This window comes from Hippoglossus hippoglossus, chromosome 16 (assembly GCF_009819705.1).
Source record: "Hippoglossus hippoglossus isolate fHipHip1 chromosome 16, fHipHip1.pri, whole genome shotgun sequence".
NCBI classification, from domain to species: Eukaryota; Metazoa; Chordata; class Actinopteri; order Pleuronectiformes; family Pleuronectidae; genus Hippoglossus; species Hippoglossus hippoglossus.
The window spans coordinates 21,394,650-21,418,681 of NC_047166.1; the positions used below are offsets into that span (position 1 = coordinate 21,394,650).

The 24,032-nt window shown below is 42.6% G+C and overlaps 2 protein-coding genes across 2 annotated transcripts in view; one reads left to right on the forward strand and one right to left on the reverse strand.

Moving 5' to 3' along the window:
* The first annotated feature begins 36 nt into the window (after nucleotides 1-36).
* Nucleotides 37-14,784, forward strand: ctnnb1 (catenin (cadherin-associated protein), beta 1). Its single transcript, XM_034612357.1, has 17 exons — nucleotides 37-194; nucleotides 7,411-7,461; nucleotides 8,363-8,587; nucleotides 8,700-8,953; nucleotides 9,042-9,280; nucleotides 9,496-9,697; nucleotides 9,800-9,944; nucleotides 10,150-10,253; nucleotides 10,393-10,527; nucleotides 10,635-10,838; nucleotides 11,439-11,597; nucleotides 11,725-11,844; nucleotides 12,161-12,311; nucleotides 12,566-12,687; nucleotides 12,843-12,903; nucleotides 13,660-13,910; nucleotides 14,233-14,784. Exons 2-16 carry the CDS (start codon nucleotides 7,449-7,451, stop codon nucleotides 13,872-13,874), a joined length of 2,349 nt encoding a protein of 782 aa, XP_034468248.1. The 5' UTR covers nucleotides 37-194; nucleotides 7,411-7,448; the 3' UTR covers nucleotides 13,875-13,910; nucleotides 14,233-14,784.
* A 5,228-nt stretch (nucleotides 14,785-20,012) lies between these two features.
* ulk4 (unc-51 like kinase 4) overlaps nucleotides 20,013-24,032 on the reverse strand; it is a 76,974-nt gene continuing 72,954 nt past the window's right edge. The window contains exon 25 of the mRNA XM_034610388.1: nucleotides 20,013-20,073. Within this exon, the coding sequence (XP_034466279.1) occupies nucleotides 20,013-20,073 (61 nt within the window). The remainder of the gene's footprint in view (nucleotides 20,074-24,032) is intronic.

Sequence of the window (24,032 nt, forward strand, 5' to 3'; positions counted from 1 at the left end):
ACCGGGAGGTGTTGTTCGGTCTATATAACTACGCCGCCATCTTACCTTTCCCAGTGTCTGTTCCGGGCTGGTGTGAGTCTGACTGAGGAGGGAGTGGACGTGGGCTCCCCGCTGACGCTCGACTTTCTTTCTCCATTTCTACGTGTTTTTACCCTCCAGGACCCGAGTGGACGGAGTTGCTTTTGTTGACAAGGGTAGGCTTCCCCATTCTTCAGCTATGGGCTCCGCTCACTTTCTGCCTCTGGTCTTGGCGGTGACTGGCAGCAGGAACGGGGACGGACGGGTTGTTGTGTGCGGGCCGGCCGGGGATGATGCTGCTGCCGCCGCCGCTGCTAGTGAGCCTCTCCCGGCAGATATTTGGGATCTGCCGGTGGCCACCGCCTAAAGGGAAAATCCACATTTTACCGACGACATTCACTGACTTTATCACAGCTCCGGTAACACAGACACCAGCGGGTAGAAGTGGGCAGTAGTTCCACTGCCTCGCGGTTTTATTCCGAACCTTTTTGGAGGTTTAGGAGTAAACGCAACATGTTGTGTCTTCGCTTGTTTCACTAGTTAGCTAACGTTAGCCCGGGTTAGTTAGCTTAACCAACAGTAGCCCAGTTGTGCTGCTGCTCTAGTCGGACTCGCTTGTTTTTGCAGCTGGTTCGGTTTAACAGTTAACACGAGAAGAGACCCGCTTGTTGAGCCCGGTCTGCGGTGGCCATGTGTTCACATGTACCCATTTAGTCCAGTTAGATAAAGCAGCGGTCTATTGACCTTTACGTAAACATTTCCTTCAAAGTTGAGTTTGAACTTTTATAAAAACTGAAAACTGCTCGAAACTCTGACTTTGAATGAAGCTCGTTGCCGGTGGAATTGGAATTTAAATGTTTCGTCAACGATCATACGCGAGTGAGTTTTTAGTGAAATGTCGGTGCGTGTGTTTTCCAATCGTCCTTTTAAACAAAGACCGACACATTCCTCCCTGAGCCTGGGGAAGACGAGGAGGAGCCACGGTGTGAAATTTGAGTCGCTGGTGTTGGAGTAAAGAAAGTCCGGGCAGCTGTGGAGGAGACGGGGAGAACCACGCTAATATTTCTATGATTGTCTGGATAATGTGTCGATCTATTGTGTGTGGGGGGTTTGGTTTCCTCGCGTTAGTTCCAGCTGCTCAGCCAGATGTGTGTGTGTGTGTGTGTGTGTGTTGAGCAGCTGGGCACGGACCGGCGGGTCACTACGGAGGAAAGTTGGATTCCTCGCTGCTTCTCGCCGCACTGTCGATACTGGAAACCAGCGGACTGGCTGCTTCTGTGGATAAAACTTAATGGTTCTGTGGTTTAAAGGCGCTGATGGTTGAGATTTGGTTTTACACGTCATTGATTATGTTTTGGTTACATCGGAAATGATGATTTAGATAAAAAACATGGATGTTTATCTGCGTGGATGATGACATCTCATCGGGCGGCTCCCAAATTTGTTTAAATGGCTAAAGCTCTGAAACTACTATACTGTTTATTTTAGATGAGGACGGGGCTGGATCCAATTTTTACTTACATTTACTGGACCAATAACACAAATCTCTAGTATTTCCATACCACAGAAATCGCTGCATTGACTTTAGGTCTGTCTCAACATGGTTTAAAAAAATCAATCTCCAATCAGATTACACTGTGGAACAAAAACTGACTAACATCATCTTGTCAGCGAAATTTCCTTCAAACAGTGCATTAAATTGTTCTAAAGACGGAAGCGTGGGTGTTGTCTACATCACAGACCGGTAGTGGTTTGTTTTGAGGTGATCCACTTGCGAGGAGGCTGTTGTCATCAACCTCTTTAGTGGTATTGTATTACCTTATAATGTAATCTTTCTGTCTCTTGAATTCACCGTTGTGGTTATTTGTCATACTTGTATTTCTGAGGCACATTTTAAAAAAAATGTTAAAGTAAATCTGAAATTATCAGTATAAGTGTTGATCAATTGGTATTAATACATGTTCAGTTTAAACTGGTGATTAGATTTTTCTCAAGAAAATACAACATTCAAATTTTTCCTTTTTTAAATATATTTCAATCAATATATAAGCATTTCCAGGGCTCGTGTTTCTCCATGGGCATGTGTTATTGTGCAGTTGAGACACAGACAAAACACTGCAGCGGCTGCAGGCATTGAGCTCATTGTGTTGTTGGCAGCCAGCAGTGAGTGCTGCTGACCCTGCACATTACGTGGCTAACACTGAATCCTGTGGCAGCTCCGTCTCCCTGCTTGTGCTGATAATACAGCTTGTTTGGGTCATTATCTTATGTGCCTGTATTGAAACCACTGTGGGCTTTTGTCACCGGAGAGAGAACGGGCTGTGCGGGAGTTTAGATGAGATTTAGTTGAAACTCCTTTTGAAGTCTTGTTCTCAATTTTATTTTTTTTTAACTCAAGGACTTTGTTACCTCTAACAAATTAATTTAGCATGAATTATTTAAATGCCACCTCACACTAGGAGGATAAAATTAAGTCCCAAATGTCTCCGGGCTAAATGAGTGAAATGCAATTAGAAGTGCATTTCATACAGTGATTTATTTTTTTGAAATGGGAATAGAATGCTGTCCTCTGCACCCTAGGTAAATATAGAAACTTAACTGACCTTGTTTTTTGGTTGCCAGGCTCAAATTTGCTGACAGAATGAGGATCTTTTCTGTTTAGAAAGTGGAAATAGGATTGGTCTGTTTTGATTGCCATCTATGAATAAATATGGTTTCCAACCCTCCCAGGATTGGTCTATTTAAAGTTCCCACAAATTAAAAAAGGAAAGGAGAAGACAATACTCACAGGGCAGCAGTGAGGACGAGGATTTTTTTATTTGTGTGACAGCATCTGTCATTGTTTTCTTGTGCCTGAAGGTGTTCAAAAACTCAAAATTTCACTTAGAGCTCACAGCCTTTTATAAATTTGTGCTTAGCTAGCTCCTCGTGTTTTTAGATATTTAAACTCTAAAGACGCTTTAGACTTTGTAGGAGTCATTGTGGACATGGAATAACGAGCTGGTGACTTATTATTTTTTAATGAAGTTGTCTCATGATACTTGTCAGTCATTTGGCTTAGTGCCTAATCTTGACAGAGATGACCTCTGTGCAATTAAGCAAGAGCCACATGTGGGAAATCCTGATGGTTCAACGAGCCAAGTTTGCCTTAGTATGTGAGAGCAATCAAGATTTTTATTTTCTTACTTTTTACATAATTATCCTGATGATCCATACTGCACAAGCCAAGATTGACTATCTGACTCTTGTGACTGCTATGTCACTCATTACTCATCTGGTTTGAGTCATATGGCTGAAACTGGATCAGGCACAACTCTACATATTGGATTTCACATGTGGCTTCAAAGAAAGAAGAAGAAAGAAACCTCTTTTTAGATTCTTGTGGTTCGGCTGCAAGCCTGATATCTAGGAACACTCTTCCTGTAATGACTTTTTGTTTTAAGAGTCAGATTCTTGACTTTAGGGTAAGGCGGCCATTTGTGACTCTCAATTGAAGACCAGACTTTTCTCGTTCGGCCTTCAAAAAAAGCTATCGTCGGCTCAGTTCCCAAAGCCAGATGTAAAAGACCACATTTTCCACCAGTCTGAATGATAAATGGTTCCACTGTGCACTTTGATTGTATGTTTGATTTTTCTGCAGCCTTGTATGGGACATATGGCTCCCATTAGGGCAGGGCTGGGTTATGTGAGGGCAGGCCTGCACAGCTCTGGAGGATGGCGTGTGAACAGCGAGTTTGAGTTGGTGTGTTTGTGGTTAGAAGCAGCAGTTTTGGAGCCTGACTCAAGATAGTGTTTTAATGACACAGCCGAGTTGTGTGGTGTGGGTGTGCGAGGAGGGAAGTAATTCAGAGCAGTGGTTCAGTTGTCCTTGAATTAATCTGTATATTGATGACCATTTAATACCACAAACTCCTACACATCGGCTTTTCCTCATGCCAGACTGATTTGTACTATTATGTGCTATACTTGTTTTTTTTTCTCAGCCTTTTAGTATTCTCTTTGAGCTTTATCATTTTTAATTTGATTCCATTATATTCTTGTTCTAGACATAACATATTATACGTACGGTATAGAGCATTTTAAAGTTGAGATAACAAGTCCTCAGGAAAACAAAATGTAAACCTTTAAATCACCAACTGTAGTGTCTAAATAACCATTTGTTGGCTTTTTGCTTTTGGAGCCTATACTCATGAATATCTTTAAGACTGTTAAATATTGGCATATAACTCAAACACCAAATCACATTTGATCTTAAGCAGAGATTAAAGAACATGAAATACCTATATGAATCTGAAGGGGTTAGTAGGGCTCATTAAAACAAAAGAACAATCATATTTAAATTGATCCTCATTTAACTGATCCGATACTGACTCACAAAATCCTGAGCTAGATCTTTTGATGTATGACTGTTACAGTCTTTAAAGATTTACTATCACTTGTCTCATGTAGTCATTCGTCTTACGCAGCAAGATCTGTCCACATGAGACAAAGGGGGCGGTCGTAGCTCACTGAAGCCATCACAAAGCCTAGAGGCAGATGTCTGGTTGGATTTTAGTCTTAAGAACTCTAAAGAACTGGTCGAAGCAAAGCTAAAAGCCAATGAAGGTGAATAACTGAGAAAAGAACACTAATGTGAAAGTATTGATTGAGACATCACCCAGATACTTGAAGTGCAGAACCATCTGATCAAAAAGCCTCCTAAATTAACATCTAAATTTATGTTTTTAATACACAGAAGCAGGGCATGGGAACTTAATGAAATGTATCGAAAGAAACATTTATAACCTCTAACCAACCTAATTTTGCACATGTCGGTTAATACTTTCCCCAATGCGTGCATTCACGCGCTGTTTCCGCTACGTTCCGTGTGGTATCACCCTGCTCCTCCCTCCACACTCCCCTGATGACCTGAGCTCACATTACACGTTAACAATAAACACCAACACTAATCAGAAGTTATTAGGACACGTAGGCTACAGGACTTGAAGTTTACCTTGTGTATGTTTGATTCACTCTAACGTTTAGGAGACACATATTTAAACACTGAAAAAAAATTCACTACGGTGGAGGAGCACTTGTACAATGTCCTTAATACATTAGCTGAGTCTTTTATATCCTTGTGAAAATGTTACAGTATTGGTGCTAGGCGATAAAGCCAACAATTATATCGCAAAAAAAATGTTCATGTCTGTCAATAGTAACAATCATTTTACATATCTGAGGTAGATCAATTTTGTGTTATACCTCCTCACTGTGCTGGCACACAATGGATAAGCATATCGATATCTATTGGACTTCTGTTATTGCAAAATGTGATATGTGAGAAGACCTGAGGGGTGTCTCTTGATCAAGTTGATCACATGACTTATTCAGACAGCCTATTCACAGCCGAGTGTTTTCTTTGAAACTAGACCAAAAGTAGATCAATTCTGAAGACAGGATACCTCTCAGATATCGACTGTAACATTGTTAGGCATTATTATGTCATTGACCACAGGCAGATAGATATACGACTCTTTTTCTGGGGGATGTAATTATTCATCTAACTCAGTAGTTAGATGTAAATTGTTACAGGGGATGGGTGTATGTTGTATTATATTCTACTACTTTATTTTGTGAATAATACCCTGACTGTCAAATTTCTGCAGACCACAGTTACCTGACCTATTAAATAGTATTTCTCGCAGCAATTTTTTCACCTTTTTTTATTTTACAGGCACTGACCTCAGAGTTGCTGCTGTCACTAACAACATCTGACCTTAGTGCAGTAACACAGCTGCATTGAGCCCTGGGGCAAAAAGTGGCTGCTCAGAATGTGATTCTCTTTAGCTGCTTTCAGACGTGCACTGAACTCCGCACTTCCTCCGTATTTACTCCGGAGGAGGGGCATGTGCTAACGCAAATGTCCAAGTGAGATGCTCTGCGGTGTCGGCAGACTTTCTTTGCCTGGCCCCCTCGTATAATGTCTGTAGAAATCCAGGAGAAGTGTTGTGTGAATACAGAGAGGGATTCCCTGCTGGATTCACCACGAGCGGGGTGGGGGGGTTGGCGGTTCAAACACGCAAAGGACGCAAACATTTAAAAAACAAAAAGAAAACATCTCCCTGCGAAAAAGATATGTGAAGAGAGTTTGTGGTGATAAGAGCTAGAGCCAGTGTCTGTGTGATGTAAACAAAATCTCGTGATCTACACAGCAGAGTTAATACGTCACTTCCTGTCTGCCTGCTGCACCCAACTGCTCCACCTCTTGCATGAATAATGCTGAGGATTTGTTGCTGTTGTTCAGCGTCTGTGCAGCGAACCACCCGCTGTGTTGTGCATGTGTGAAAGGCAAACTTTGGGTAAACGCTGCAGCCAATTCTCCAGATTTTACCCGCAGGTCATGTCTGAAAACAGCTATACACTGACTTTCAGTGGGGACAACTGAGAAATAATCCTACACGAGCTGTTTTTGTGGGGATGAAAGTAGGTTACTTAAATTCACACTATTGCATAGAAACATGGCCGGACCGTCTTGTAGTAAATTATTTTTGCGTTAATGCGTTTTGAACAGTGCTAAAGAGATTTGATGTCAACAACGTAGAGCTGTGGTACTTTTTTTTTTTTTTTTTGGCCATACCCTTATTTTCCATCACTTTTCTCTTAGTTCTTACAACATGTCCAAACTGGTATACCGTGACTGAATGGGGTTTGGTCTACATTCATCATGGAGGACTCATCTTTGAGTAACTACAGATACACTTGAAAGGGTCTGACTAAAGAGTCTCTGACTCAGGGACCACAGCCCCACTTTCTCATTTGAGTTATTTTCCTAGTGTTTTTTGTGTGTTACTGTCATGACATATATCTATGAGTTTGAATTGAAAAAAAACATTTTCTGACTTTATCCCCTCTTGCTCGCTTGCTCTACCTCTCTGCTGCCATTGCCAGTGTTTACTTTCCTGGAGAGTGTGGTTTCAGCTTCAAAGCCAGTGCAGGAATGCGTATGCCCTCCTCCCCCCTCCTGCCTCTTTTCTCTCCACCCAATGCTCCACTTCCCCCCGTCCTTCCTCACCTAAATAGTAGCTAGCTGCTAAACTTAATGAAGGCTTTGTGTGCGAGCTGCTGTTGTTTGGATGGCTGGTGTGAACAGAGGAGGAAATCCAAGAAAGGGAGGAGGCAGGAAAGGAAAGAAGGCCCAGGAAACTTACTTGTCTGGACTGCTTCATTTTAACAAAACACCTCAGAAAAAACACACACAAACAATCGGCCTTAATCTCTGCTATGATCACTTTGTTTTAAAATAAAATGTCTTGTGTTTGATTGGAAAGAAAGTAGATCGGCAGTGTAGAGAGCAAAGGCGAGCTGTGACTGGGGTAGTTGCCCTAATTGCCTTTTTTTTCTCCGTTTCAGATCAGGAAGCTGTGTTGGTCGCGGTTTGAGAACGGAACATGGCTTCCCAGGGTGAGTTCATATTTTTCAGAAATTACCTATTTACTCTCTAGCTTCTATTTAATCATTTCTCTGCATATTTGACACCCCCCACACACAGTGTGTTAAACTTTGCTGCTGTTCCAAACTGCCTCTTCTCCTGGTGCAGATCTTTTTCTCATTAGAGCAAAGTGAATTAGTTATTGATTTCAGTTTAGTGTGAAATCAAACTTCATGCTCAAATGGTGAAATGGCAGGTTAGAGTGAGATAGAAATCTATCCTGTGCATTCAGAGACTGTTGGTACTCTGCTTATTAAATAACATTGTTAATACAGTATTTTGAACCATCCTTTTTACAAAATACTTTTGCTGGATAGGACAAGTGCAATTAAATTTCTGACAGTTATTGTGTAGACCATTTATTTCTCCCGCAACACTGTTCCAAAGAAATTATAAAGCTGACAATACCGGTTCCTCTGCATTATGTCATTATTGTCATCTGCTGCATCATGGACTGCATCAAGTTTTTCTAATGGATAACCACATAGCTTCTCTGCTCATTGGTTGTAGTCAACTATTGGCTGTGTCTTGCGTAGCATTTTACTCTTCTGGTTCCTGCCTGTCACCATTTACAAATTTTCTTCACCTTGGTAAACAACAAATTACAAGTGCAAGATGGCCAACAATTTTATTTGGACAAAGATTTGGATCATGCAAACACAGTCTTCCCATGTCTGACTGCTTTTTGTGATATTTTCTTTGCAGGGAATTTGCAATTCTAAAACACTATTTTACAGATCTCTGCTGTCCAAGATAATTGTGATTGGTCTAAAGAATCTAACAAGCCAGAGCCTTTTTCCCTCGATAGAAGAATTGAACAAGCTATTTTTCCATTTGTTGATGCACACTTTTTAATACTCCTGTCTCTTACAGCTGATCTGATGGAGCTGGACATGGCCATGGAGCCAGACCGTAAGGCAGCAGTCAGTCACTGGCAACAACAGTCCTACCTGGACTCAGGCATCCATTCAGGTGCCACCACAACTGCTCCCTCCCTCAGTGGGAAGGGCAACCCTGAGGAAGACGATGTCGACAACCAGGTTATGTATGAGTGGGAGCAGGGCTTCAACCAGAACTTCTCCCAGGACCAAGTACAAGGTAAGTTGTGATACACTCCTTTGATAATAGGAGAAAGAGCTGTTCACTGCACATGGAATCTTGGAGCTTAAAACCTAATATAACAAAACAACTGATGGTCCCTCTTTTCCAGATATAGATGGTCAGTATGCCATGACACGTGCACAGCGGGTGCGTGCGGCAATGTTCCCAGAGACTCTTGAGGAGGGCATGCAGATCCCCTCGACACAGTTTGATGCAGCAAACCCCACCAACGTCCAGAGGCTGGCAGAGCCATCGCAAATGCTCAAACACGCCGTGGTCAATCTGATCAATTATCAAGATGACGCTGAATTGGCAACCAGAGCCATACCAGAACTCACCAAACTTCTCAACGATGAAGACCAGGTACTTGTCCATTGTGAAAGTATCTCCTGGATTTAGCTCTTGTTTTTTCTTACTATCATCCCATAACGTTCGTGTCTGTCTCCTCCAGGTCGTAGTAAACAAAGCTGCAGTGATGGTCCACCAGCTTTCAAAGAAAGAGGCTTCTCGCCATGCCATCATGCGCTCCCCACAGATGGTGTCTGCTATTGTCAGGACCATGCAGAACACAAACGATGTAGAGACGGCTCGCTGTACCGCGGGAACACTGCACAACCTTTCCCATCACAGAGAGGGTCTGCTGGCCATCTTCAAGTCTGGAGGAATACCTGCTCTAGTTAAAATGCTTGGGTATGTGAAAGGACGATGTGAGGATAGTTTGTTTCTTTTATTTAATTTACTATTGCTCACCTGTACAGAAAGCAACGTTTTGTTTTTTTTTACGTGATTTTCTGATTCTCAGTTAATGGTTACTCTCTGACTCCGCTGTCTATCAACTGTGACAGAGATTTAGTTGTGCATCTTTTCCAGTGGCACAGTAATCTAATAATCTGTCTGTCCTGCAGTTCACCAGTGGACTCTGTCCTGTTCTACGCTATCACCACCCTCCACAACCTCCTCCTGCACCAGGAAGGAGCCAAGATGGCTGTCCGTCTAGCTGGTGGTCTACAGAAAATGGTGGCTCTACTCAACAAGACCAATGTCAAATTCCTGGCCATCACCACTGACTGTCTCCAGATACTGGCCTACGGCAACCAGGAAAGCAAGGTGAATAGCAGGATTTTGACATTTCAAGACAACAGCTCTCCACAGTGGCCATCATGAGAACATTCAAACCCCTAATGTTTTACATGTGTTCTGTTTGTGTAGTTGATAATCCTGGCCAGTGGTGGCCCTCAGGCATTGGTCAACATCATGAGGACCTACACCTATGAGAAGCTGCTGTGGACCACAAGCCGAGTTCTCAAAGTGCTGTCAGTCTGCTCCAGTAACAAGCCTGCCATTGTAGAAGCTGGTACGTCTCAAACAATCGAGAGAATATCATGCTACTGTTATTATAGATTTATTGTTTTTGTACATTCATGAGTTCTTCCTTTTGGCTTATTTTAAATGTATTTATCATCTCAACCACTGCAGCAAACAACAATAACAGAAAATATATTGATTTGTGATAACGCTAACATGTTACTTTTTGGTAACTAATTCTCTCCATGTTCCAGGAGGCATGCAGGCTCTGGGGCTCCACCTGACAGACCCCAGCCAGAGACTGGTCCAGAACTGTCTCTGGACTCTCAGGAACCTATCAGATGCTGCCACCAAACAGGTGATGAGAACTGTCCCTTGTACTAACACTGAAGCAGAAGTCATTATGTGGGGTATCGGGCAACATTACTGAGCAGATGCCTATACAGACAACTTCCCAGTCTTTCCTTGCATGTTAACATAACTGTGTATCTCTACAGGAGGGAATGGAGGGTCTGCTGGGAACCCTGGTTCAGCTGCTCGGCAGTGATGACATTAATGTGGTGACCTGTGCTGCTGGTATTCTGTCTAACCTGACCTGTAACAACTACAAGAACAAGATGATGGTCTGTCAGGTGAGGAGACACACCGCACATACACAGTTCATATTTAAAAAAAATTCTAATATGATTGAGACAGTAAGATTGAATGTGTGATGTATCATTAATGTGTCTCTCTGTAGGTTGGAGGTATTGAGGCGTTGGTGCGCACAGTGCTCCGGGCAGGAGACAGAGAAGACATCACAGAGCCAGCAATTTGTGCCCTGCGTCACCTCACATCTCGACACCAGGACGCTGAGATGGCACAGAATGCTGTGAGACTGCACTACGGTCTGCCTGTGGTTGTCAAATTACTACATCCGCCGTCACACTGGCCTCTCATTAAGGTACACACACAGACGCGCACAGACTTGCCAGCAGCAGTCTGCCACATAAGCTGTTCTTCGTACTGTCAGACAGTTATTTGGCTGTACTTTTAGTGCACTGAAGCATTCTACACTTAACCAAACATTGAAGCCAAAATAATGGGCCAAACCTGGCTTTAAAGGCTCAGTATTGTAGTGGAGCTGGCTACTGACCCATGTTGGCAGCAGATCTCCTTTGGGCCTCTCAGGGTTGAATGTTTTGTGCAATAAAAATGCACTGACTCACTGCTGTAAGTTGCAAATCCCTGCTTGTTCTGTGCCCAGTCCAATGTAGAGACCGCAAGGTGCACCTGAGTGACATCATCAGGTCTATAATATATGGTATTTGTTGTTATTGACCACTAAAATCAGTATTAGTACAATTTGTCCCTCGACTGAGACAAATTGTTTCACCTGTGGTCTGGCAGAGGGAATCAAGAGAGAATTAGAATGTTGCAATTCAACATATGTGAATACAAACCTGTATTTGAAAACGTAGCTTTTTACTGTGATCCCTGATCAGCTGTAAAGCTAACTACCTAAAGTTGGCATTTAAATAACATGTAACTGTTTCTCCATCAGGCGACAGTTGGTCTGATCCGTAATCTGGCTCTGTGCCCTGCAAACCACTCTCCTCTGAGGGAGCAGGGAGCCATCCCCAGACTGGTTCAGCTGCTGGTCAGAGCACACCAAGACACACAGAGACGCACCAGCATGGGAGGCACACAGCAGCAGTTTGTGGTGAGAGCTCGCACGAACACACACGTCCATAACTAAACCAGCATGGCATAATGGAACACATAGTCCAGTGGTGCCATGTTTCATCAAAGTGTTTCCTACAGTTTGAACTTGACTAATTGTGTTGTAGGAGGGAGTTCGTATGGAGGAGATAGTGGAGGGCTGCACAGGAGCACTTCACATCCTGGCCAGAGATGTCCACAACAGAATAGTCATCAGAGGACTAAACACCATTCCACTCTTTGTACAGGTACAATAATGCTTTTTTCACACAGTCAACCCAAATAATATTGAGAATGAGGAGCTTGAACTGCTCTGAAGATTTCAAGATGTTATAAACTTGATAATTGTCAGAAGCAAATTAATGGGGAAAATGGATCTAAATATTTGTAATATAGGGGTAGTTTTAAAAATCATGACTTTTTCCATGGTCAGTAAAGAAGAGTTTCTTGTGCTGTCTGCTGTGTCATCACATTCATTGTTGCATCCCTGAACTAGTGGTCTGCAGCAGCACAATACTGTGCAGCCTGAGTTTTGCTGAGCATCCTGTCTGTATTTGTGTGCAGCTGCTGTATTCTCCCATTGAGAACATCCAGCGTGTAGCAGCAGGCGTCCTGTGTGAGCTGGCTCAGGACAAAGAGGCTGCTGAGGCCATCGAGGCAGAGGGAGCCACTGCCCCACTCACAGAGCTCTTGCACAGCCGCAACGAAGGAGTTGGTATGTGAACAACACATTTACATACTGCAGTCATTCACATACTGGCTACTCTTGAACTCCACAGATGTTCAGAGTGAGTCCCACTGGGAAATGTCTGGTTATGTTTGTATAAAACACTGTCACTTAGAAAAAACTGTTCTGGACTCATGGCAGTACCCCCTATGATGGCTTCATTATTCTGTTATTTATAGCAAGAGTATTTTTGACACGCCACATAAACGTGACTAATCTATAAACCCCTCGTCTTCCTCCAGCCACCTACGCTGCAGCAGTTTTGTTCCGTATGTCTGAGGACAAACCCCAGGACTACAAGAAACGCCTCTCAGTAGAACTCACCAGCTCGCTCTTCAGGACAGAACCAATGGCCTGGAACGAGGTGCGACACGTTTAAAATCACCTCTGGTGTTTAAAGCAGGATGTTTGTGCACAAAACGCTCAGATATTTAAAGTTAACTTTGGTGCAGAAATGTCTGTGCTCTATTACAAACGGTTGCCTCCTGCTCATCTTTGTGTGTGTCTGTTGCTCTGTAGACTGGAGACCTGGGTTTGGACATCGGAGCACAGGGAGATCATCTGGGCTACAGACAGGAAGGTAAGTCATCTCACCTCCGGCTTGGGGGGGGGCGCTCTAACACATGGGGGACAAGTCAGGAATGTCAGAGCTGTTGTCAGTGCCTTTGAATTCAGGCTAATTCTGTCCTATGAGTTCCTATAAACCCATGGAACTCTTATTCCCCTTTACATCTAAATTGTCAGTCCACTGACGGAGCTCTTTCTGTCCTTGTTATTACTGCAGATAACAGGATTGGTTGTAGCAGGTCATGATAGACAGAGAACCACAGACAGTGAAGAAGGGCAGTAATACTTAATTTCTCCCTGTGGTCAGTCAGCACAACACAGGTGGCTCTAACACATGCAATACTGCAGCTCTTAGTTGTCACAGTTGTCAGTCATCTGAATGTTACCAGTGTAGCAGGACCTTGGACTGTGTACTGCTCAATAAGCTGAGGGGCCTGCGTTGGCTGTTTAATTTACAGCGCTCTCTCTCTCTCAGCACTAACAGCTTTAATTGGCTCTCAGTCCGACTAATGAAAGAATGACCTGGTCACTGCAGATGTTTTTCTGTCTGTGGGACCAAAGTAAACGTGGTGAACTGGACCACGAGTTCAGCTAACTTCAGTTCAAAGTCTTTTTGAAGGGAGTTGAGCAGTAGATCAGAGGAAGGGCGTGTGCTGTGTTGCTGTGTAGTGTGGATTGATCATACTACTGTGTGACCGCTTGGTTTGTTAACATGCTTCTAACAACTGCTCTGCTTCCCCTGCTTCTCCTCCATCCACTCCTCCCCCAGACCCAAGCTACCGTTCCTTCCATTCAGGGGGTTACGGAGGGGACACGATGGGCATGGAGCCCATGATGGACCACGATCTGGGTGGAGGCCACCACCCGGGCCAGGACTATCCCCCAGTTGAGGGGCTGCCTGACCTGGGACACGCCCAGGAACTGATAGAGGGCCTGCCACCCGGCGACTCCAACCAACTGGCCTGGTTTGATACCGACCTGTAAATACCAAGAACAACATTAAACTACTCTTTCTACTAGGTAAGAATATCTGCAGTCCCTCTGTGGCCTTGTGTTAGCTGACATGAGAGGGAGCCATTTCCTGTGCCGATAAAGCAGAGGCACAGGAGGGAGGTTTAGTGTCTGGATAAAATGGCTGAGGGGGGAGGAGAGTGGATTTACTCACGGAGGCTGCTGCATGGTCACACTGCTCCTAATTGCAACGCTGTGTGATGTGGTGTGTGTGATGTTTGATCTGTGTGTGTGGTCTTTACCGAGGCTGCACTCGGTCTCCTTCCTCTCACCTCTGGTTTTTCCCCTCATTCCTTGTCTGCTCCACTCATGCCTCTCCTCCCTCTTGCAGCTGTATCATGTGATCTGGATGAACCTGCATTGTGATTCGCCCACATGGAGGAGGCGGGGTTTCAGAAAGTGCCTGAAGATGACTCAACAACAGCAAGCAGAGTTTCCTGTCTATGGGAACTCCATTGGGACAAACAAGATTTAAGTGCGGTTCTGTTCTGGTCTCTCAGCCTGACGGGGGGCTGACATCAAATCGTGACATGACACATGGATTCTGATCTCAACAATTGATTTTCAAAAACCCTTTTTATGTATTTTGTTTTTCATTTTTACTTCTTTCACTTGTTTTACTTTTTTATTGTTTTCCTCAAGTCTGTAATTGTACAAACTGGTTCTAGTTTGCTTTTTTCATTATTCAGAATTATGATACTCATCTCTTGTTTTTGCAGTCCCTTGTATTTTAAGTCTGATAGTGTTGAGTTTTTTTAGTGGTAATGCTCCATTAAAGTAAAGAATCTGATCACATTTTAAATGGTGTCCAAACACTAAAGTTAATCAGTTGAATTGTATTCTGATGATCAAGTGTAACATTGTGTAGCTTTTGTATAAAAAACATGAATTGGAAATCATGGTCCAAATATCAAGCTATTTTCTTGCTTTAAAGGTGGACACTGACGTGTCTCTGCTGTTCCAAAGGGGGTGTAGCTGACTAAAGCTGGAGGGGTGGAGGAGGGCTTTTACTGGTCTGCTGTTACTAAGGGGAGGGGTAGTGGGAGGAGCTGGTTGCTGTAGCCTGCTGTGTTCTGAAACAATAAAATGGACTGTCATTTCACCTGGACGCCTCCACGTCTCATTTCACCTACACCCTAGAGCCAGGAGGACGGGTTGCACAAGGAGACACTATGAGATAAATATGTCTACCGATCTTTTGACTAAATCCTACAAGTGAGTCCACAGCAGAGATCATGGGTTATGGTAGAAATGCAATTATGAGTTTCCTTCTAAATCTCACAACGTCAGATGATTCTGAATAACTATAAAAAAAGATGGACGACACGTCTCCACTTCCTCCCACTATCCAGAGATGAAGCCAAAAAATCCTTGATACAAACGTTGCCATCTTGCAGCGATGGCATCATCTGGACAAGTCTTACCGATGGTAAGGTCCTACACTCTAAAAACTGTTGTTTAGTCTAAAAACAAATTAACGCACCAGTTTGCATTGATCTTTTTGAGTTTTTGGCAAATTATCTTTAACCAACAACCAACATTGAGTTAGGGGAATTAGCTTTTCATCTGCAATCAAAGGTATTTTGAATCTCTACTTACTTAAAAAATTGTTACAATAAACAATAGTTTTCAGGTTGGTTACTCATTAAAATTAAGTTGTTCCAAGTACTTTTTCCAAGTTATTGAGAAGGACTTTTAAAGTGTTTTGTACTTGATTTCAATGATAATGAACACAGGTTTTTGAGTTGACAACGATATTGTAACCTTTAAGAAAAAAAGAATTGATTCAACAACATTGTTTGGCATTTAACTTTTTTTTATTTTGAACTGCAGTTCAATTGAACAGTGAACATTTCTATGCATAAGCTGCATAATGACATGAGTAAACCGACAATCATTTCCAAAACACAAAAACTAGCATTTCCTCTGTAGGCTAAAATAACTTTCTTTGAAAATCTTTAAATAACCGTTAAGACAATATTTCTTGCACATAAACCATATCTCAGGCAACTTGACAGAGAAACAACCACATATAACACACAAATAACACAGTGCCTTGTGTTCCCTATAATTTCACACTCTCAAACAAATCCTCAGAAAATAGCGTTCTTGAGATTGGTCACTTTTGCACTGGTTCTCAGTCCATCAAGTCCGAGGAACAGTTTCTGAAAAACCTAAAATTTTGATTTAAGCTCCTTCCGATAACTCAGATTCAGGGCATATATTGTGCCCATGAGCAAAGCACAGCAACTTGGCATGTCCTTTCCCACCAGGATTTTTGGCTCCCTCAACCACGATGGTTGCTGACTTCTGGTCCGATCCTGGGGTCAACTGCTTATCACCAATAATGGCAATATTCATCACTTGCATATGAGAAACCTGTGTCTGTGTTCAGAGATCTTACTATCTAGATAACCAATAGTTTCCTCAGTGTGAACGTGACTCACAACAAGCTCAACTATATCTTTGAGTACTAGAAGTACTTCCCATGCTGGTTCACCCTCAGGGATTTTTGATCCAATTATGAGGGGCAGGAATCGCAGCAATGACCAGTTTTCATGGGCGTTCCCTCCAACCCTTTTCTTTGCTGCAAAAGTCAAAGGGATCTGCTGTGGAGCATCAGTCTTGTCTGACCATTTGTAAGGGAATGTTTTGATGCATTTGTTGAGTTCATCAAGGTTGAAGTATTTATTTTTGATAAACACTTGAAGACAGAGAGCAAGTTCTCTGGGAACCACACCCTCAAACAGATCATGCAACAAATCAGGTGGGTAACCTGACAAAACATTGAAATGCTTCAGATTCTCTGTTTCTCAAATGCTGACCGTGATGTTCAAAAAACTCCTTTTCTGTGGAGATTGCACTGTTACTGCAACACTGGCAAGTAAAAGAGACTTTCTACACATCTCACTCTTTCCTGAGTTTCCTGAGAGTGATTCCTTGATAGATGTGATCTAAGGCTACCCCATGTTTTGAAGGAAGAGAAACAATCTTGGTGAAGACATGGCAGTGATTGCCCCCCATGACCATGGTGTAGCCTGTAATGTTTTAGCAACTCTGTTTTTGAAGAGGCTCCAAATTTACACATTTTGCAACCCCAGCTCATTATTTTTTTTTACAAATGGGCCAACTTATTAAAACACTAATCAAAATAGAATGACATAGTAAGCCTATCTTGGATACAATTGTTAATGCAAAGTCTTTATGTCAAGTAGATAAATGTAGGTCTTGATATTTTATCCCTAAACTGAAATGTAATGCAGCCTTTAAAACTACGAAAAATACAAAGTTGTTATATCACAGCAGTAACCAATATCTAAAATCATTTATACTACAAATATCACACCTAACATCTCTTTTGGCATGTGCAATAGCCATAAAAACAACACTGAATTAAATGAGCAAGAAAGACAAAAAAGAAACTCCACTAATTTCACCCCTCTCACAGAACTTTCCACTTTCCAAAGGCTGGTAATTTGTAGTTAAATAAACAAGAGATAATGCTTTCTCTTTCCACAGCATAAATGAAAAGACCCCTCTTGCTGAGCAGATGCATAAAATGAAACTTTATCATTTGTATCCCTTGCTGAGTTACATTAAATGGTATGATGGCCTGCTAAATATGAATAGCATTAGCTATGTGTAGTAGTACAACATGTTCCAGCAGCTGTAGCCTAACATCCGTACACAATCCCACTAATGGTCAAGATCACAATTGAGAACACTGAAATTTATTGTTTTTTACATGTGAGTGAGATGATACTTGCCTTGAAAATGTCCTTCAGTCAGGTCCTCTGACAGGCAGTCCCAACTGTCTGAACATGTCCGGGCGTGTTAAATGGGGACTTAAAATCCTGAACTAAGTTGGAGAAAAATTAAGTTGGCAAGCAAATTTTATGAAGTTACTAGAACTTAAACTCTATGTCAAGTCACTTAATGCAGACATATAACTTGAAATAAGACACAATATTAAGGTGATGTAATTATCAACATTATTATTTCATCGTAACTCAACAAAATAATGTTGCCAACTTAAAATGTTGATCTGAATCAATAAATTCGATCTTTTGGCCTGCTACCATGCATTTAATTAAGTGGCTGTAACAGGTCACCTGAATTACTTTTTAGAGTGTACTGATGCTCTCCCAATGACTCGTCTCAGCTAAGAACTACCAACAATGACAGAAACCATTTTTGAGAAAAATGTGTTAACGTAAGTTGTTAGTTTTGTCCCATGTCCCATCCAATAACATGGAGGAGGCTGAATTTATGACCTTACAGTCTATGGTTTGACCAGTCACATCACTGATGCTGCCTTCAGAGGTCTGTAGTATTGAGCTGTGTCTCAACTAAACACAGTCAAACATACACAGCAGTATAATAACTTCAGCTTATATGGCTCTTTGGGTCAAATTAAAATCAGGCTCTCTGCTGTAACAAGGCAGGATCTGACAGCCGTGGACCATAACACAAGTGTGACCCTCAGTCTTACCCAACAAACAGCTGGGTAGCATGGTGTGGAAAACAAGCGTCCACATCCACCTGCAGAGACGCGCTGTTTGGCAGGAAGTCAGTTCAGGTCATTGTCTTCCCCGTATGAGACTGTGTCCTAAATTTCAGTTGGTAAAACTTGGTGAACGATGTTAGACAGTTGTGTCTGCTGCAGCTTTCGTGAGATTAGTCAGCTTTGCATATGAAATTAGAACCTGGAGTGAAGAAGTAAAAGCTCTGCCAGTGGTGACCATGACTGTGTCCAGGATTTTAGTTTTCTCAGAGGTGGTGTCACCTAGAGGACACACATTTCTTAGTCAGTGTCTTAAACTGATTATCAACCAGCTTTGTATTGTTACAATATCAATAATACAGTATATGAAGAAGAGCAATGTTTAATTTCCCTCCGTGTTGCCTGGACCGTGATTAACTTGAGTTTTTGTTGCCAAAAGTCTGCTAGACAACTATTGTGATGTCACTGACAGACTTACCAGCACCCCCGGCTGTGTGCTGGAACTGCAACATGCACCTATCCATTTTTCTGTGCAGTTGTATCGAGAGGCAGCGGATTAAAAACATCCTGGTCGGAATCAAGCGGTAGAACAACAACTACAAGACAATTATCTGATAGAAAGGAAGAAAGCAATAACGTTGAATATTGAAAGTGTAATTAATGAGCTCAAACACACTGCAGAGCAGCTACAGCTTCTGGAGGAGGGAAGAGGCAGCTACTGCTGGGACACCTGTCTCCTCACAGACACTCTGTGTAATTGTGCATCAGAAATCAAATGCACCTCGTATTAGGCAACAGACCCAACAACGACCTGATGAAGTTATCTGACTTTGTAGCGAACTACCTCAGTCTGTATATTGGCAGCTCTGGTCCCTGTTGTCAGCCTGCAGAAGAAAACTGCTTCATTTGTGTGGTATCTTAACTCCTGATCACAACCAGCCTCAGTGTGTGATGCCTACAGGAAAGGAGAAATGCTGGCAGCAGCTGAAAAGTGTGTTGTTCACAGCTGCAGCCTCAGATTCTCTGCCTCCAATACTGAGTGGATGAGACCAGGCAAACCCAGAGGCTAGTGCTGTGATGCCTCTGACAGGCTGGATGAACACCCTCACTGTAATCCTCTACAGCCTGACGGACACTGGATGGATGTTTTGATTGAGCTGTCAAATTATTGTCGTGACAGGGCAATATTTATTACAGTCATTGATCCAATTTGTGAACGTAATGAGTCATGTAGAGTCGAGTGAGCGCTCTGATAGCACACGGACAGATTCACTGGTGTCTCACAGCTCACAGGAGCCTGTCTCAGAATCAACCAACCACATACAGCACATCAGTATGTTTATTTCAAGCCTGTGAGGAGCAGAGATGTGATACATAAATAACTAATATCTAAACAGTTAACTTATTGAAAAAAGTTCATATCTATGTTAATCCAAAACGGACATCTCCAAAGAACAAACACATCTACTTAAATAAACCATGAAGACACAAGTTATCTGAAGAAACAGTGAAATATCGAATAACTACGTCGCTAATCATGCGTTTGTTTTAAAGTGGTGGTGGTAAAGGGTTGCACACTGTCGACCTTCTGTGAGGAGGAGAAGCTTCTAGGATCCAGAGATCTCCTGGAGGATTTCACCAGCCAGTGGAACCACATCAACGTGACACCTGGGACACAATCAGATATTAGCTTGTTAATTCACCGTATCACAATTATGTTGTTTACACAGGCTTTCTTTAACCCTTGTGTGGTGTTCATGTTTTGGTCACTCAGCCAATGTTCACGGGTCTTGTGGACCGGCTGCGGACGGCCTGGTCCTGGGGCTGGCTGCGGACGGCCTGGATTTGGGACTGGCTGCAGATGGACTTTTTTCGTAGCTGGCTGATGGTCAATCTCATCCTCTTCTTCAAACTCACTGTCAGACTCTGAATTGACAGAAACATGATCTTCATATTCTGAAAACTCTTCCTCTTCATTGTCTTCCAAAGCTTCTCTCTCTTCAAAAATCATTTCTAAGGCCCTCTGAGCAGAGTATCTTTTCGCCATCTTCATGGATTGTGATAAGGAACCACACAGTCAAAGCTATTTATTTGTTGTATCCCGCCCCAAATTTGCAGCTGGGATAGTGTGAGAGAAAATGTAGAATTTTTCCTGCAAGACAGAGGGTAAAATGTGCAGGAATGTGAGAGCAGAGGTGCTTGAAATGTACAATTTAACACTTTTCGTAGTCCTGGGTCCAGTGGACCCGAACACCACATATGTAATATAAATGTGTAGGGGGGGTGTACAGTGTACAGTCACTGAAAATATGTGCTTTTATATGTTCATCATAGAAAATGAGCCAAGGCCAATGAGTGAGGTTGAAAAAATTATTTATCGCATCATTTTTCTTTAAGCAAACATTGAAAACAGGTCCCACAGACCCGAGGGTTGAAATGTGCAGATCATAACATCACATAATGTACATAAGGTACCAGTAGGTAAACTGTATTCTGTAACATTTCATAAAGGTTTAACATGTTAGTATATTTAAGTCGTTCATATTTCTCTCACTCTCTTCGGACACACACAGCAGATGTTACACAAACCCACAGGTCAATGGTTTCAGTCTGCATGGAAATTCAACTGCGACTCCAATCTTACCTTTGGCTGAATGAATACACCCAAGATTTGATCTAATAACTTTATTAACACCACCTAAAATAAACGTGCAGTCACATGCTCCCTTGAAGGTCCCATTGCCCGAGTTGTGAAGCCGCTCTTCCAATGTCAATTATGTTAATTGATTTATAAGTGATGATGTCAGCAACTTGGCCACTCGTGAAACTGACTTGAGATAGCGTTCATGTGAACTTTCCCAGTGGGGAAGTAATTTGCAATTATTCCAACACCATGTGAATGCACAATAAGTCTTGTGGGTTAAGGTCCAAGCACTCGAAGTGGTTCTAAATGGGTAAAAGACCTTTGTTTCAATGGGCTTGAAGCATTGAAAGACACCATACACCATCACTGTCGGCTTATGCCTTCACCGCGGTGAACTGACACTACAGGTGTGCTGGGTGAAAGCATGCAGTATCGTACCTGGCCTCTAGGGGCATTGCACAATACATATAATATAGAAAATGGAGGAGACAGGTTTTTTTTCCTTGGCCTCTAGGGGCATGACACAATGAACAAAATGGAGGAAGTCCCCTGCTGGCCGTCAAGAACATCACTGTTGTTAAGGATGGTGCAGAAAGAGGAGAGTTGATGGCAAACATTAAAATGCAGCAGTTAGGTAAACATTATATAAACAATACTACAAATGTACTCCAGTGAGTATCTACAACGATGAAACCAATTTGAGCTTATTTAAAGAGGGATTGAAGAGGAAAAACCTCACAGAATGATCAACTGATGACTATGGGATCATTTATAAAATAAAAAAGTCAGACACTGGGGAAGAGGCACTGAGGTGGGGAGTGGGGGGGCCGATGCAAACTGCTGGAGGTGTGTGTTGTTAGTGGGAGCGTGTTGTTGAAAATGACAATGAAAGGAATCAAGGTTGTGTTGAGGTGGATTGTGTTGCTGAGTGGACTGAATGATTAGACTCTGTGGAGAGTTACAGTTTCTATACCGAGTCTCCACTCTGGTCTGAGCTGCTGGTTTAGTTTCTCACTGGTCGTGTTTGCTGCGGTTTCAGTTTTGTTTCTTGTGCCAGTTCTTTTTAAATGACTTCCTGTGAGTTGTTGTCTTTAAATTACTGTCACGTAGTATGTTAGAAGTTTCTTATGTCATATTTGATGTTACATAGGTTGGATTTCTCTTAACTTTTCTCTGCCACATGACATATTTGTTATGGTTTACTAAAAATATACTCAGACCCCCCCCAGGGCTGTCTATGACCTCACTCCTTCTCTCCCCTCCTCTTCCCCCCCTTGCCCTCTTAGCTTCCTCCCAGGTGTCTGTGAGGGCATCCATGCCAGCATAAAAAAACACTTACTCCCCTTAGTTAATTCAAACTCTATATAATTAAGCTAATTAACATATCTCCCAGAGGCCTCAGAAATCCTTGAAAGTTTGTGGATTTGGAAAATAAATAAATAAATAAATTGGATCCATAAAGTTTTAGCCCAAACTTTAGTTTGGTCACTCATTAAACTTCCACAGCCATCAGCTACACAGAGGATGGTGGAAAATGAAACAGATGGTTTTAGATCACATTGAATGACGGCTGCAGCAGCACATTAGTTTACACTACATGTGTTTTTTCCACCATTTCAGATAAAAGCAGGAAACTAGAGTTTCCTCAAACTGTTTCATTAATTTACATTCTTCATCTCTCTTCACACTAACACAGTAAATTGGTTCATTCACTGTGAGATTACCTCTGTGGATTAATCGCAGTCCTTCAGCATGGTCTACACTGTCATGAAATGTACCAATGTCATGTTCCTTAAACCAGTGGCTCCCAACCTTTGCCTCAAACCATCAACTCTTCTCATCACGCTCTATATAGATGATACTTTCTGGTTTGCTCTAGTAAGAAATCACTGCCCTTACAATGGGGAGAAACTAGAGTGAAACAATGATTTAAGATTAAAAAGATTTGTAAAACTCAGACCATCATAGTTCTGATGTGCTGCAGTTTAGGATATTTCTACATATTGAAGGTATTCATGTGCTTTGGTAAAATTCTTCACAAACTGTAGCTAAAGATTTTAGAGTAGTTTTGTAGTTTGGCAGCTCTGCAGCCTGAGCAGGCATTAGTGCTCAGCACTGCTGACGGCTTCATGTGTATAACTGACTGACACAATAAACTAGGGATCAGGTTTTTGGGCCTTACGGCCCCTCCCACCCCCCACCACACTTGATCAGGCTTGAGGTTTTGAAAAAGCATTCCTCAGGTTGCCATGGTGAAGGCTGAATGACATCATTTAGGTTAGGATCTCAGCCCAGACTTCCCCTCTCCTTCACACTTTCTTCCATCTTCACTTTTCTGGCCCACCTCCTCCTCCTCCTCTCAATTAAAACCAATCTCCACCCCTCCCCCTTCCTTCTTCTCCTCTTCTCTCTCCCCTCATAACTCCTCTCATCTCCTGCCCTTTCTCCGAAAACCTCTGCTCCCCTCCTCCTACCACTAAACCAGTGGGAGTGTGCCAGTCTCCGCTACTTCAAAGCTCGAGCTGATCTCTGCTTTCATGTGCCAGAGAGGGAGAGGAGAGAGAGGAGACGAGGGGAGAGGAGAGCAGAAGTGGGAGAGGGAAAACATGAGAGGGCGGGGGGGCGGTCGAAAAGAAAAAAAATGAGGAAAATAGAAAGAAAATGGACGGGGAGAGAGGAGGAAAAATGGGTATAGGGTGACAAAAAGGCGAAAAAAGGGACCAAGAGACCAAGGAGAAAAGAGGGAGGGGGAGAGGGTAGCAGAGGCCTCTATAGCAGGACAACAATACACCTTTATTATTGATCTGACAGGTTGTGTGTGTGATTGAGAGAGTTTGTATGAAGAAGGGTGTGAAGAGTGTGTGTGTGTATACACTAAAGGTCTGTGTGTGTTTGAGAGAGAGAGAGAGAGAGAGAGAGACAGGAAGCTAGTCTCATAGATCAAAGACAGCATGGTCGGTCGCTACGGTGACAAAACCCTTGG

Coding starts and splice junctions, on each gene's coding strand:
- ctnnb1 (XM_034612357.1), top strand. Junction 9,698..9,799: donor ACGGCAACCAGGAAAGCAAG/GTGAATAGCAGG, acceptor CTGTTTGTGTAG/TTGATAATCCTGGCCAGTGG. Junction 12,904..13,659: donor TCTGGGCTACAGACAGGAAG/GTAAGTCATCTC, acceptor CTCCTCCCCCAG/ACCCAAGCTACCGTTCCTTC.